The sequence below is a fragment of the Apus apus genome, chromosome 3 (assembly GCF_020740795.1).
Source record: "Apus apus isolate bApuApu2 chromosome 3, bApuApu2.pri.cur, whole genome shotgun sequence".
NCBI classification, from domain to species: domain Eukaryota; kingdom Metazoa; phylum Chordata; class Aves; order Apodiformes; family Apodidae; genus Apus; species Apus apus.
This window is the reverse complement of record NC_067284.1, coordinates 50501707-50514336: the sequence shown is the minus strand read 5'-3', so window position 1 is coordinate 50514336 and position 12630 is coordinate 50501707. Positions and strand designations below refer to the sequence as shown.

The 12630-nt window shown below is 35.8% G+C and overlaps 1 protein-coding gene across 2 annotated transcripts in view; it reads left to right on the top strand.

Moving 5' to 3' along the window:
* The window catches only part of ESF1 (ESF1 nucleolar pre-rRNA processing protein homolog), a 31142-nt gene extending 21108 nt beyond the window's left edge, over positions 1-10034 (top strand). For both annotated transcript variants that reach the window (XM_051613550.1, XM_051613549.1), the window contains 5 exons: positions 1364-1485; positions 2875-2965; positions 7455-7522; positions 8346-8492; positions 9074-10034. In XM_051613550.1, the coding sequence (XP_051469510.1) occupies positions 1364-1485; positions 2875-2965; positions 7455-7522; positions 8346-8492; positions 9074-9373 (728 nt within the window). In that variant the 3' untranslated portion in view covers positions 9374-10034. The remainder of the gene's footprint in view (positions 1-1363; positions 1486-2874; positions 2966-7454; positions 7523-8345; positions 8493-9073) is intronic.
* Positions 10035-12630: the final 2596 nt, after the last annotated feature.

The following is a 12630-nucleotide window of genomic DNA, read 5'->3' as shown; positions in this document are numbered from 1 at the left end:
CAAACCTGAGGGCTTCACTTACCCCATTCCTGTAGCAAAAGAGTGCAAAAGAGATGCAGATTTGAGTTAATGGTATAATAGTTCCAGTTCCTCGCCTAATGCAGTGAGAGAATGGTGCACTTTGCCTTTGATCTTTCAGGTGACATAGCTGCTCAATACAAACATTACTTTTGGTAACTTGGTGTGGCTAACCAAATAAGAGGATGGTTTATTTCTCTTGCTGCATCTTTTTTTGATCTTAAGTTATTACAATTTGAACTGCTAATCAGTGATAAGAGAAAGCATTCTTTCAATTATTTTTGTTTCTTTGAGAAGCTGATGTTCCAAGAAGTCTGTGCCCTTAATCTCTGCTTCCTGTTAACACATACTTTAAAAAAAATAAAATAATCTATTTCATTAAGCATTGCATCTGAATCTAGATTTACTGTCATACAGGGTATTTTCTAATTTTAGATTGTTTTCTGTTGTTAAAGCAGACTGGTACTAAGTAGCTTTAAAGGCTTGATGACTTGAAAATAACTTGTCTAGTTTAACTTAATGCGTGTCACGTTACGACATTAGTATATCATGAAAGAAATTCTTTTGAGTTTTTGTTTATGGTTTTCTGTGCTTTCTAGCTACGGGTTTATTTTTACTTTAAATTTATCCAAATAATAGCTTGTTGTTCTCTTCTGCAATGAAGGTTGAAAAATACACTGGTCATGAGAGATACCGCGGCATTGTCATAGTATTATCACAGAGGCAAAGTTGCAGCAGTGGAGATGTCACAAACAGCAACTTTAACATCTGATTGAGGCATACTGATACAGCAACAACCAGTTAATACCTCTTTGTGAAATGGAGAGCACCTGCTATAGAGTTCCAAGGCAGCTGTGAGATGACTATATTCTGGTAGTGATTTAACATTTCAGAATGGTTGTCAAGTAACTTCATCTTTTGTACTTTGTTTTGCCGTGCAGAAAAAATGGGAATGACTGGACTGTATTCTTAACTAATTACAGTAGGTTACATTAATTATAAGGGCTCTGTATAGGTCTGATATTTTTATTGTGTTACTCTCCCCCTTAAAAAGTGGCATCTGTAGACTGCACAGTCTTAATGTCTAGAGAGAAGACCCTTTCTGAGGAATAGCAAGATGTCGGGAATCAGATGTCACATAAGCAAGCTCTTCTGACTCTCGTACAATTTATTACTGGAGGAATGTTTTATTTGGAAAAACACACCCTGTAAAATTATCTTACTTATAAATACATTGTTTTAAGCAATATTTATGTTGCTTTCACAGACTTGTCAAAGAAAAACTAGATTTAAAAAAATAAATCAGATTAATCTCATTTCTTTAACTTGCTATTTTTTGTTCTAGGCCTCAAAGAAACTGCTGAAGAAATGGTTAAGAACAGGTTGGAAGGAAAGGATAACCTAACTCCATGGCAAAAATATCTGGAGAAGAAGAAAGAAAAACGAATTCTAAAAAAAAAGAGAAAGGTAATGTTTATAGTGGCCACTTGGTGGGGGAGTTGTTTGTTTATTTGTTTTCTTTAGTTGCTGTTATTGTTTGTGTTGGCTAAACTAAATACAAAACTTATATACCTTCCAGTACTACTTTAATGTTTGCATGTGCAGGGGTCATTTGTTTGGAAAGACCGAGAGTGCCTTATCGAACTTGACAGAGCTAAAGATGTTCAGGGCACTACTGGTCATATGTATCTGCTTACACAAAATGTTCTTTGTCTGCTTGTGTTGCTTTAAAGATAAATGAGTCATAATAACAGTTGGTTTTTAATTTATATTTTTGAAAGCATTAGAAAGGGCCCTTTTGCTACAGCATGCATATCAGTTCAAAGTTGTTATGATGATGATAATTGTAGTTTTGGAAATTTTTGGCTTAAAATAATACAGGCTTGTTTCCCAAAGCTCTAGTGGCAAAGAATTAATAGCCATGAAGAACTATTCAAATTTCAAATTGCAAGAGCAAATTTGGGAAATAGTTGTGTGTATGAGTAACAAAATGGTCCTATAGTAATGTGAAAATTGCTGTTGCTTCATCTTTCCACACACAGAAAGTAATTGTGGAGTAACTGACTCCTGGGGCAGTAATGTGCAGAAATAGGCAGATAAATTAAATGTTTGTGCATATGCTAGGAAAAAAGCATGTGGCATACAGAATCTGGCTTCCCTAAAGTCTTAAATTACTCTGAAAATAATTCATGTTGCAGAATAATGTTTTTAAAAGCAATCTCTGCAACTTGAGTTACACTGTACATTCCATTTAGTCTTAACTGGCATTTGATGAGTAAGTTCTTAAACCGTAGAGGAAATGAGTGCTCTGAATAGAGTAGCACTGCTAGGTAGTAGAGCAACTTTTGTTAGCATAATATTCTTCAATCTGATGAATTAAGTCAAGGGGCAAAGTGTATGACACAATGCTTCCAGTAATAAAATTTGTTATTTTAAATCCAACCTCAGTCTTCTTGAATTTCAGAGCACACAGTGAAGCTCATTGCTCAAGTTTTTTTCCCCAAGCAGAGTTGTTATGGAACATAAAGTAAGGATACAACAATGCTGTGACCCTGTAATTTTTTCGTATGGTAGCTATTGCATCACAATTTATGGGTACATCTAGTAAGGGTCATTGGAATACATAGATGCCTCTTCTTCAGGTACACCAATCAGTGGTGTACCTCAATCAGTGAAACAGATTTTAAATTGTTGATTTGTCTTTCCTAGCAATTTTTAGTATATTCTAGTTTCATGATGTTCAGTATGCAGTATTTCAGTTTTCATCTTCGTAGTTACTAACATAGAAGGAATATATAAACTACTGTTTAACTGAAATCAGATGTTGATAGAAATAGTGTTTGTGCTTTGTGATAGGCTACTGCTGAGACAGAACAGAGTGAAGATGAACTTCCATCTGATGTTGATCTCAATGACCCATATTTTGCTGAAGAACTTGAGAAAACAGGTGGGTCAAGACAGGTGACTTCTGGAGTAAATCTGCCCTTTCTTTAAATAATGAGCTTTAGAAATAAGGTCAGGCTAGAGTAAATGCAGAGATAGCCTGTTCAGAATGAAATAAAGGAGGTGAAATAAATTTGCCTAAATTTGCATGTGTAATGTAGGGAAGAAAGCAAAGAAAAAGAAAATGGTAACAGTTTTACAAATATCAGTCTGTTGTTTTGGCTGGTTTTTTGAGTATAGCAGTGCAGATCCAAGTTCTTTTCAAAGGACTAGAGTACTTTCAATTTGACACCAGCCAGGCTTCTGTCCTGGTTGTTTGAAGCTTTTATTAGGAGAAAGTGAATAATTAAAAAGCAAAGCCTGGTCTTTCTTGTGTCTTAATGCACTTACGTATATGTCTTAATATTCCGAAGTACAGAAAAGTAGGGAGAGTCCATCCATGTTTTATGGAAAACACTATGATTTAAGGTGTTGTGCAGTGCTGTTTTCTGCCATGCTTTCTGGGTGAGTTGTGTATAGGTTCTTTCAGGACTCATTGTAAATATGCCATTCCTTCCACCACTTTTGTGGGTTTTTTTCCCTAAAAAGATTATGTAGGTACTCCCATAATAATATTTGATGTTTCAGCAATCTCTGTGAAATCTCTGAGAAAAATGGTTTTTTTCTGCATTATGTAAGAAACTCTTTGTGTCACAGAGGGGCTCAACAGAGAATGATTGTATCTGCAGATTCTTAAAGCTTCTTGTCCATAATATACAGGATAGGCTTTTAGTGTGAGTTGAATCTCTGGGGATAATAAAATAGACATAAAGGTTAAGAGAGTGAAGACATCGTCTGCAAGATTGCTGATAAGCTACTAAGAAAGTGGAGGAAAACAGAATGTGGCTAGCCCTGGAGAAGTTTTAAAGGGAGAGTATAGTGGTTGGCTGAAAGCCAACTGACATTTTAATGATGATTACACAGCACAACTTTGTCTGGCTTTCACCAAGCTTACCCAGAACAGCCTATGTCTCATAGTTGGGGTTGTTTTTATGCACAGATGGCTTATCCAGTTGGGGAAAAATGGTTACAATCTTCTTTGAACTAGGCTGTATCTCTGCCAACTTTCTATTTAGGGTACAAGCAGCAATAACTTGAATGATCATAATATTTGTAAGCCTTCCACAATTCCCCTGAAAGATTGAAATTTCTCCCTTAGATTGACTGTCAGATGATCTTAGATTATGCTGAAAAAGCATATGGCAGGATACGTTTGCAGACTCTGGTGGAACAGTGCAGAAACTGTGAGGATGCAGTAGTGCTGTTTGGGTATTGCATTTGCTTCCATGCTGGACTCACTGTTTTGCTGCAATATGTACGAGTCTTTTTTAAGTTAGTTTTTGACAAGCTGAGGCAGTTGAAGGGAAGCAAGAGTGTAAAGAGATGTGAGACAAAGGGCCTAATGAATTTGAGTGCTGTGAAAGGAAAACTGGAAATTGTTGGAAGTCTACTCAAGCATATATTCATCAGGTTTATCTTTGTTCCTGTAAAGTAGGCAGTGATTCTTACACCATGGATGCTTCATCTTGGGAGAGGCAAGGTAGAGCAAATTCTTTGTGCCTGCTATGCCCCAAGAGTGTCTGTGCAGGATGCAGGTGTGTGTAAATTAGCACTCCTGAAGTTAATGACAGTGCTTGCTTTGCACAAAGTTTTCATGTGTGCATAATTCCTACGTGGTTTTTGAACAGCACCACAGGCTAAAATGTAAAACGCTGCATATAAAAGAGCCTTGATGTTGCATTTCAGAAGCTTGATTTTGGTTTGATATTGTCAAGAAAAAACAATTTGCTACTTTTGTCTTACATTGATGCACATATTCTTTCAAAAAATGCTGTAAACCTTCTCATTTTGCTTGGCCAGTTTCTTACTTCATCTGTTTCTGTGAGGTCTCAGAAAAGGTTCACGTAGGACAGAATGACTTTTGTAGCTTAAACTGTTGGAAGAGTAATAGCTGAATATAGCATAATTGCTTTTCAAGATTGGTGCAATGTCTTGAATAGTTTCAGAATGGTTTAGACTATATTCAACATGGTTTCTATTGATCCTTGAGGGAAAGGGCTGCGTGTCTTTACACATGATTATAACTTCTGTCATTTCCAAACCCATTTGATGCCTTCTCATGATTTAATTTACTATCTATTTAGGAACTGATGGCTTTTTAATAACGGAAGGTAGCAGGATGACAGTTATAGAACCTGTACTTGAAAGATAAAGGTCTTAGCTGTATTACTGATTCATTTACTGTCTGTGTAAGACTTCTGAGACTTGATTCTTCAAGCTTCTGAGAAAGACAGATGAGAGGTCATCTGAGAGGAGAGTTTGGTCTGGGGTCGGTCTCGGTATTTGAAGTCTTAAAAGTTTGATTAAATCTTCCTGTTAGTACTGGGAAGTTGATGTGCAAAATGAATGTTGCAAACTAAATTCCTGAGCTGAGGGAGGACTGCAGCAGAGATTAGAAGCTTTTCTCACGGGCTGGTGGCAGCTGTTGGCTCTGCGTAGCATTGAAGACAAGTACCTGCTGCTGTAGGGTGGAACAAACATAATTAAAAGATGGGATTGGGGATTAGGTGCTGGGAAAAATCTGTGTGTTTGGAATCAGTTGAAGAGGACTCTTATTATAGGTTTTACATTTATATGTGTGCAAAGCCAGGGGGGGGACTTCCAAAATGTGTGTGGGGAGAGGGAAAGAGAAAATGATGTAGGTTTGAATTCTGCAACCAAATTATTTTCAGCATGATGCAAAGTTTTTAGTGCTGAGCATGATTTCAGGTACCAAGCTGTTTTTATTAGCTGCATAGGATCACAGTAAGAAGTCCTTTGATACTAGTGTCTGGTTCACCCCCATCTGCAGCAACAGAAGTCTCTGAAGGCACAAAGATGTCTTGATGTCTGTGATGCTGCATGCAGTGAAAGAGAAGGGAAGGTGACTTGAGGAGCCCTTCTTTCGGGGATAGGTGGAAAGGCTAATAGATTTACTGATTTAACTTCTAGAATAATGGTCTCCAGTTTGAATCTGTGCCCTGTTTCCTTTTCTGTAGCTTAGCCAGTTCTGGGAAGATACAAAAGACTTCAGAGTTGTTGAAGTCATATGTAAGACATGTATTTCGCCTTCTATACGTTAACATAAATTGTGTAGGTTAGGTAACAATATTGTATCTGAACCTGATTTTCCTGCACATTTTCTAGAACTATTATATCAATAATTTAGTTCTTGAGCTGATGACATTGTGCATCTTGACAGTTTCTCTTTTGGTGTTGGTTTATTTTCTTCTAAAAATCCATTTCCATCTTGGAATCCATTTAGAAATAGTCAAGATAGTCAAGGGAGAAAAAATGTTCTGCAAGAAATCTGTCCTGTTCCAGAGTATACTTTGGTGATACAACTTGACAGTTTTCTGGCATGTTTATATTTCTAGTCTAACTACAAATCTGGCTTAACAAAATGAAGCCAAGTATCTTACTTAATAACACCCCCAGTGGACTGTAATAACTTGCCTGGGAATGTAATTCCAAGCTCAAAGGTCGGAGTATGTGCTTCAGGTCAGGAAGCCTTCTGCTTTTTCCGCTCCTTCTTGATTGAGGTCTAAAGGCATTCCAAAGAGAATAACTTGATTTTGCAGGATTTATAAACGGGTCTGTTTTCATTAAAATTTATGTTTGACTAATGTCTTATCCTGTTATCATTCATTATGTCTGTCTAATCGGCACAGTGTATCTTAAGTAAATTCTAAGAGAGTAAGAAGGCTTCATCAGAAGAATATTCCATTCAGTCTGAACAGGGTCAATCCTATTTTAATTCCCATGAATCTGTTCAGGTTTTTTTTGCAAAGGTTTTTTTGTGCTAGTGAGGTCCTTTAGCCTTGTAGATAAGTTTTTTAAAATGTTTCTCTTCTTTCTGCGTGTGTCTGAGGAACTCTTATTCAGCTGACAGACTTGTATCCTGGATACAGAGAAGAGATATGCATTTACTTCTTATTCTAAAGTATTTACTACATTGTCTTCTTAAGTAGAAAGAATGAACAATTTGAGAACTGCCAGACACTTCAGTTACATTTATGAGTATATAAACTTATTTATCTTTAAAACTCCCTGGGAGTGGAGTAATGTCATATGGTTGCCTGCACTGTTGGGTAACTTTTCTCTACTGCTCTATGAAAAATATAGTAAACTCACTTTTTTTTCACTCTTCATTTTGTTGACTTGTTATGCCATGTGAATATTGCTGCCTCCTTAAATTGAACAAATATTTCATTATTTTTATTGCTTTGCTTAGGAGATTTTTATTGCTTTAAGCCTAGCTGTTTTTTCCTTAACTTTTCAGCCTTTTTCCACATCTGATATTTAAGTATTGATTACAAGAAAATGAGATGCACTTAAAGGTTCTATTCATAGGTAAATTATGCTCTTGTGCATAAGTTTGAATAAATGTGTGCATGTCCTACATTTGTCCTTAGGCTTAAAGAAGAAGTCAGAATCAGTTGTAAGTACCTCAGAAGATGAAGATGAAGTTGAAAAACAGAAGGTGAAGTGGTTTAAAATGTTAAGAATTACAAATGTTGTATTGCCTGAGTTATGCAAATATTTATGTGTTTGTGGGCAGAACTACTGAATTCCATAGGATGGCAATATAATAAAACTATAATTTTAATAGTGAACAAAAATTACTTAAGAACAATGGTAGATGGTTCAGGCGTTGATGTTTTAAGATAACTCCATGATACCTTGCTGGAAGAACACAGCTCATCAGAGTTAGGTAACAGTGAAAGTAAAGGCACAGAAGCCATACTCGTTGAGCTGGTCCCTCCAGCTGTAAAGCAAGCCCAGCTTCTTTGTGTGTTGGGCATTGCTGAATGTTTAGTTTTAACATCAGCATTGTATGAAATGTTTGTGTGTTCAAACCTTGTCCTGTGGACTTTTAACCTTGAAAATTGAATGGTTTGCTATTACATGTTTGCTTTTCATTCTTTCTTAGTACAAGTGAACAAAATAAATGTATTAAATGCACATATGTTAGGGGTTTTTTTGCTCTATAAATATCAATATAAAATTTTATCCATTAATTATTTCTAAGTTGTGGTGTAGTTTTCAGATTAGATGGTTAGTACCTTTGAAAGTATTTGTGTTTAATTTACATCTAATAAAAAGGAAATAATCTATTGTATTTAATATTACCCCTCAAAATGTTAACAGAATGTTGTTGTGGATGAAATCATACTGCCCTGAAAGGCCTGTTTTAATTCATTTATATGTATATAGACCCACACAGACTTCAATAATGAGATGCTGTATTTTTTACAAAATTCTTTAATTTCATTGTGTACATGGACTTTCTTATTTTGTAACAGGCTGAAATGGCCCTACTTATGATGGATGATGATGATGATACCAGAAAACATTTTAATTATAAAAAGATTGTAGAACAACAGAATTTGAGCAAGAAGAAGAAGAAACTCTTAATGAAAAAGAAAGAATTACTAGAAGATGACTTCCAGGTAATGGTGGACTCTTGGTTTTTAGCTCAGCTAGAACCTTGGTAATACCAGATATTTTCAGGACAAAGTTGGTGCTCTCATCTCTTTTTCTTCCCTTGCTTTATATGAAGGAGAACAACCTAGATCTAGCTTTTTAGAATGTTACTAGCTGTTTTCAAAATACAAGAAATAATCTGATAAAAGGTTGAAGGGGGACATATTCAAACTTTGTGTAAGATAACAAGACAATTTTTATCCAAGACCTTGTACAACTCACTGCCCAAAATACTAATTGGTATGTTTGTTCTAATTCTTATCCACTGCTTCTTTCATCTTGGTCAGTTCTCAAGAACAGACTTTTCCTTGATCTGCCAATAGAGGCATATCCAGGATTCTACAAGTGGTTGCTTGTCTGTTGTAGCAATAGTACCTGCTGGCTCTCTACCTCACACTCACTGGGATTTTGTGACTGGAGCAGTTCCAGGAATTGTCAGCAATCTCATGAGCTGTGACTCCTTAAGCAGCTCATATTTTATTATGTTTAAAAGTTGGCTATCATGGGTCAAGGTTACTTTAAATAAATGCTCTTTTTCTGTCTTCAGGTAAATGTTGCCGATACAAGATTCCAAGCCATGTTCACGTCTCCTCTGTTTAATTTGGATCCTTCAGATCCTAATTTCAAGAAGACAAAAGCTGTAGAAAAGATTTTGGAAGAAAAAGCTCGCCGAAGAGAAGAAAAGGAGCAAGATCTTAGGGAAGCAAGCAAGGGGCAGGAGAACAAGATGACAAAGAAAGGACAAGTTCCTAAGAAAGCCATAGATCCTGCCTTGTCAATGCTAATCAAATCTGTCAAAAATAAAACTGAAGAATTTCAGGCAAGGAAAAAGCAGAAATTCAAATAACTGAACTTTGTTTTTACCTAGATTTTACTTTAGTCTCAGTTGTTTTAACTGGCGACATTGATTAGAGGTACTACAGCCTCCTCTGATTCCTATCCATTTAATATTTCAAAAAAACCCACCTAATTCTGGTGGTGAGTTTTGAAATAACTAGAGTACTAATTGTTGTTTCTTTCTGCTACAACAAATACTGTTCTGTACAATTCTTGAAAAGCTATACCTTGAATACACATAGGCAGGGAATTAATGATTTTGGGGAAGTTTGGTTTGTATCATGCTGTCTCTTAAAGATAATAGAAGTGCTGAGGATGGCTACAAAGTTAGTGATGATTATGGTTGTATGTATAAATAAAAACCCACTTTTGCAGAGGTTTAGAGCTGAGACTAAATAGTCTTAATTTTTATAATTCCACAGAAGTCTCTAAAGTGTATCTCTATTGATAAGAAGATAGTAATATAACTTAAAATTGAATAAATTTTGTATACAGGGGGTTTTGTATATTTTTAAAATTTTCAATAATGCTTCGTTAATTTTTCCTTTAAATACTTGAAGACTTCCGAGATAATACAAGATAATACAAGAAAATTGCCATTCAGAAGTGTTTCATTACTGTATATTGGAAATAAATTGTTTAAATTGGCCCAACAGAATTTTGGGCACTTAGCTGTGTTTTATTCTCCTGTGCCTAAATGAAACTATGGTCAAAATTGAACTTTATCCTATAAATACTGTATTCCTATTAATACAGTTCCATTTGCAAATCTTCCAGCACTGTAAATATTAAAAAAAAAAAAAAAGTCAAAGGTGGATATAGATGTTATAATTTTAGAAACCCTATTGTTTGGCCAGTTTAGTCTGTGATGAAAGTATCAACAGCACAGGGAAAATACGGTAGGTAGAAAATGATCTTTCTACCCTGGAGTGTGGGAATTGATTTGTCTAAAGTTTTGGTTTGTTTGGGTTGGGTTTTTTAAGTGTTTGCTATATTAGTTCTGATGGAAATAAAACATTGTATTAAAGAACAAAACCATTAGAAACAGGAACCTGAAAAGTAATTTGTAATTGTAAAGAAACGTTGTTAATTTCTAAGACATTCTACTACTTTCAACAAGAAAAATATTAAAAGCAGTTAGAAACTAGATAACAAAACTAGTGTTTATATGAAGTAAATATATATCAATATGCAAAGGAGAGTGAGTGAGATTTAGTTTGAGAGGCTAGATACCTAATGGCCAAACCAAAGTAATTAAGGGACACAATATAGAAATGCAGCTGGAGATGGTTTTTGCAAGAGTGCTTTGTAATGCTGTGCCTGAAAAATACTTGCAGACCTTGAACGTCTTAAATGTAATTGTTCATCATGAGCATTTGAACATCCTTAGGTTAACTTTCAGGTATCAAAAAGAAAAAGTAAGTTGAGACATTACAGTGTCTGTCTTGTACACGTAAATTTGATTCAGCTGCTGTGCTGCTGTAGCCTGTAAAGCAATATGGCAGGACCCATCAAACCTGTTTTTTAGCTTGAACTGACCAACTGTGATGGAGAACAAGGAAATCTGTCCCACTGGAAGCAGTGGGAAACTTCTGAATGTGGGTGTACAGTGGGGAACAGCATAATGATATTCAGCAGGATATGAATTTACAAAGAAAGATGCTTTGGGAAATAGAATTTTCCACCAAGAAAGCATCCCTGCATCAAGCAGGAGAGCCAGTGGTTACTGCTTAAGAAAATGTTGTGTCATACAAAAGTAATAAAAGTGTACATAAATACATCTGATACAGACAGTGTGTAAGGAGACAAGCTTCTCCCATAATGAAAGATCATATTGTATGGTAAAATTTGCAGCATGGAATGCAAAATACTTGTCTTCAGTGCAGCTTCTTAAGACCAGCATGTTCTGTGATTTCCAGGCACAAGGGTGTGACACCAAGCTGAAAGAAAAACATGTAGACATAATATGTATTTGTACAGGTTTCTTCTACGTGTGAGTCATTGTATGGCTTATTTATTGTAGGCATATGAAGTGTCCTAAGGACAGTAGCTTGACTTGAATTAGATTGAGAGACTGGATATAATGTTAGTGGTGATGGAAGGGCAAGCATTTATGTTTATGTATAAAGATTATGGAAAAATGAACAGCTAAGAACAAAAGCAAACAGTCTGTACAGGAACACAAGTCAAATGAAGGATCCAGCAAGCCCAGTGGTCTCTGACAGTTGCTGGTAACAGGAGATATTAATGGTGCACTTATGGTATTACACCTTGTCAATGGGGAAATGTGTAGGCTTATAATAGTTTTAACTGTTTCTTTCAGAAATATGGCTTAGGTAGGGCTAATTGTTGCTGGAGGAACAACAGGGAGTTTCATTCTGTTGTGCTCACAAATCCTATTTTAATACCAGGTCCACAGTCTCCTATAACTTTGTTTAATAATTTGTATGGAAAAGCAAATTTAATGGGGGATGAAAGGCATCAAACTGCACTGTCTCTTCAATTCTCTGAGCCTGCCAAGTTCTACCAAATACTTCTGTTTTGATGCATTTGGTGTGTGTGCTCTTAAAAAGAATGTTCCTTGTTTGTGCACTAGCAGTAGGCACAGCCTGCTGTGACACTTCCTGGCTGTAGTTGAGAAGAGTCACCTAAATTACCAGTGCTTTTCTTTTTGGCTTGGTGCTTTTATAACTACTGGAAAATGATAGGTGGCATTAGTGAATCTCTGCTCCTCCAGAATGCCCAGATACTACAAAACACTCCAACAAGCCTGTAGCTTTGCAATGTATCGGTCCTTTACAGCAATAGTGCTGGAGAGTATTTTGGAGAAAAAAAAAAATGTTACAAAATTAAAAATTCATAAACAGCAAAGAGTTCTTAAAATTAGATGGTATAAGTTATGTTGTGTCTTTTCTGCACGTGTGTGTATGTTGGCTACCTTTCTTCCAGTTAGGAAGCCTAGCGGGTACTTGGAAGTCACAGCAAGACAAAATGCACAAAAATATGAAGGCAGACTTGACAGCGATTTTAACTATTGGTTAAAAATTGAAAAAATTATTTTGCTGTGTGGTAATGTGTATTCAGTATCTTGCACATATTTAATATGTGATATTTTTATGTAATCAGATGTTCTTTTGTGTTGGTTTTGTTCTCAAGTTGCTGAGTCCTGAGAGGATATCTTGGTTGTGAAGAACTGCAGGATCTGTCCCAGAATGCATCTTAAATGGAAAATTTTTGGTCTGTTTATAAAATTATTGGGTCTAAATC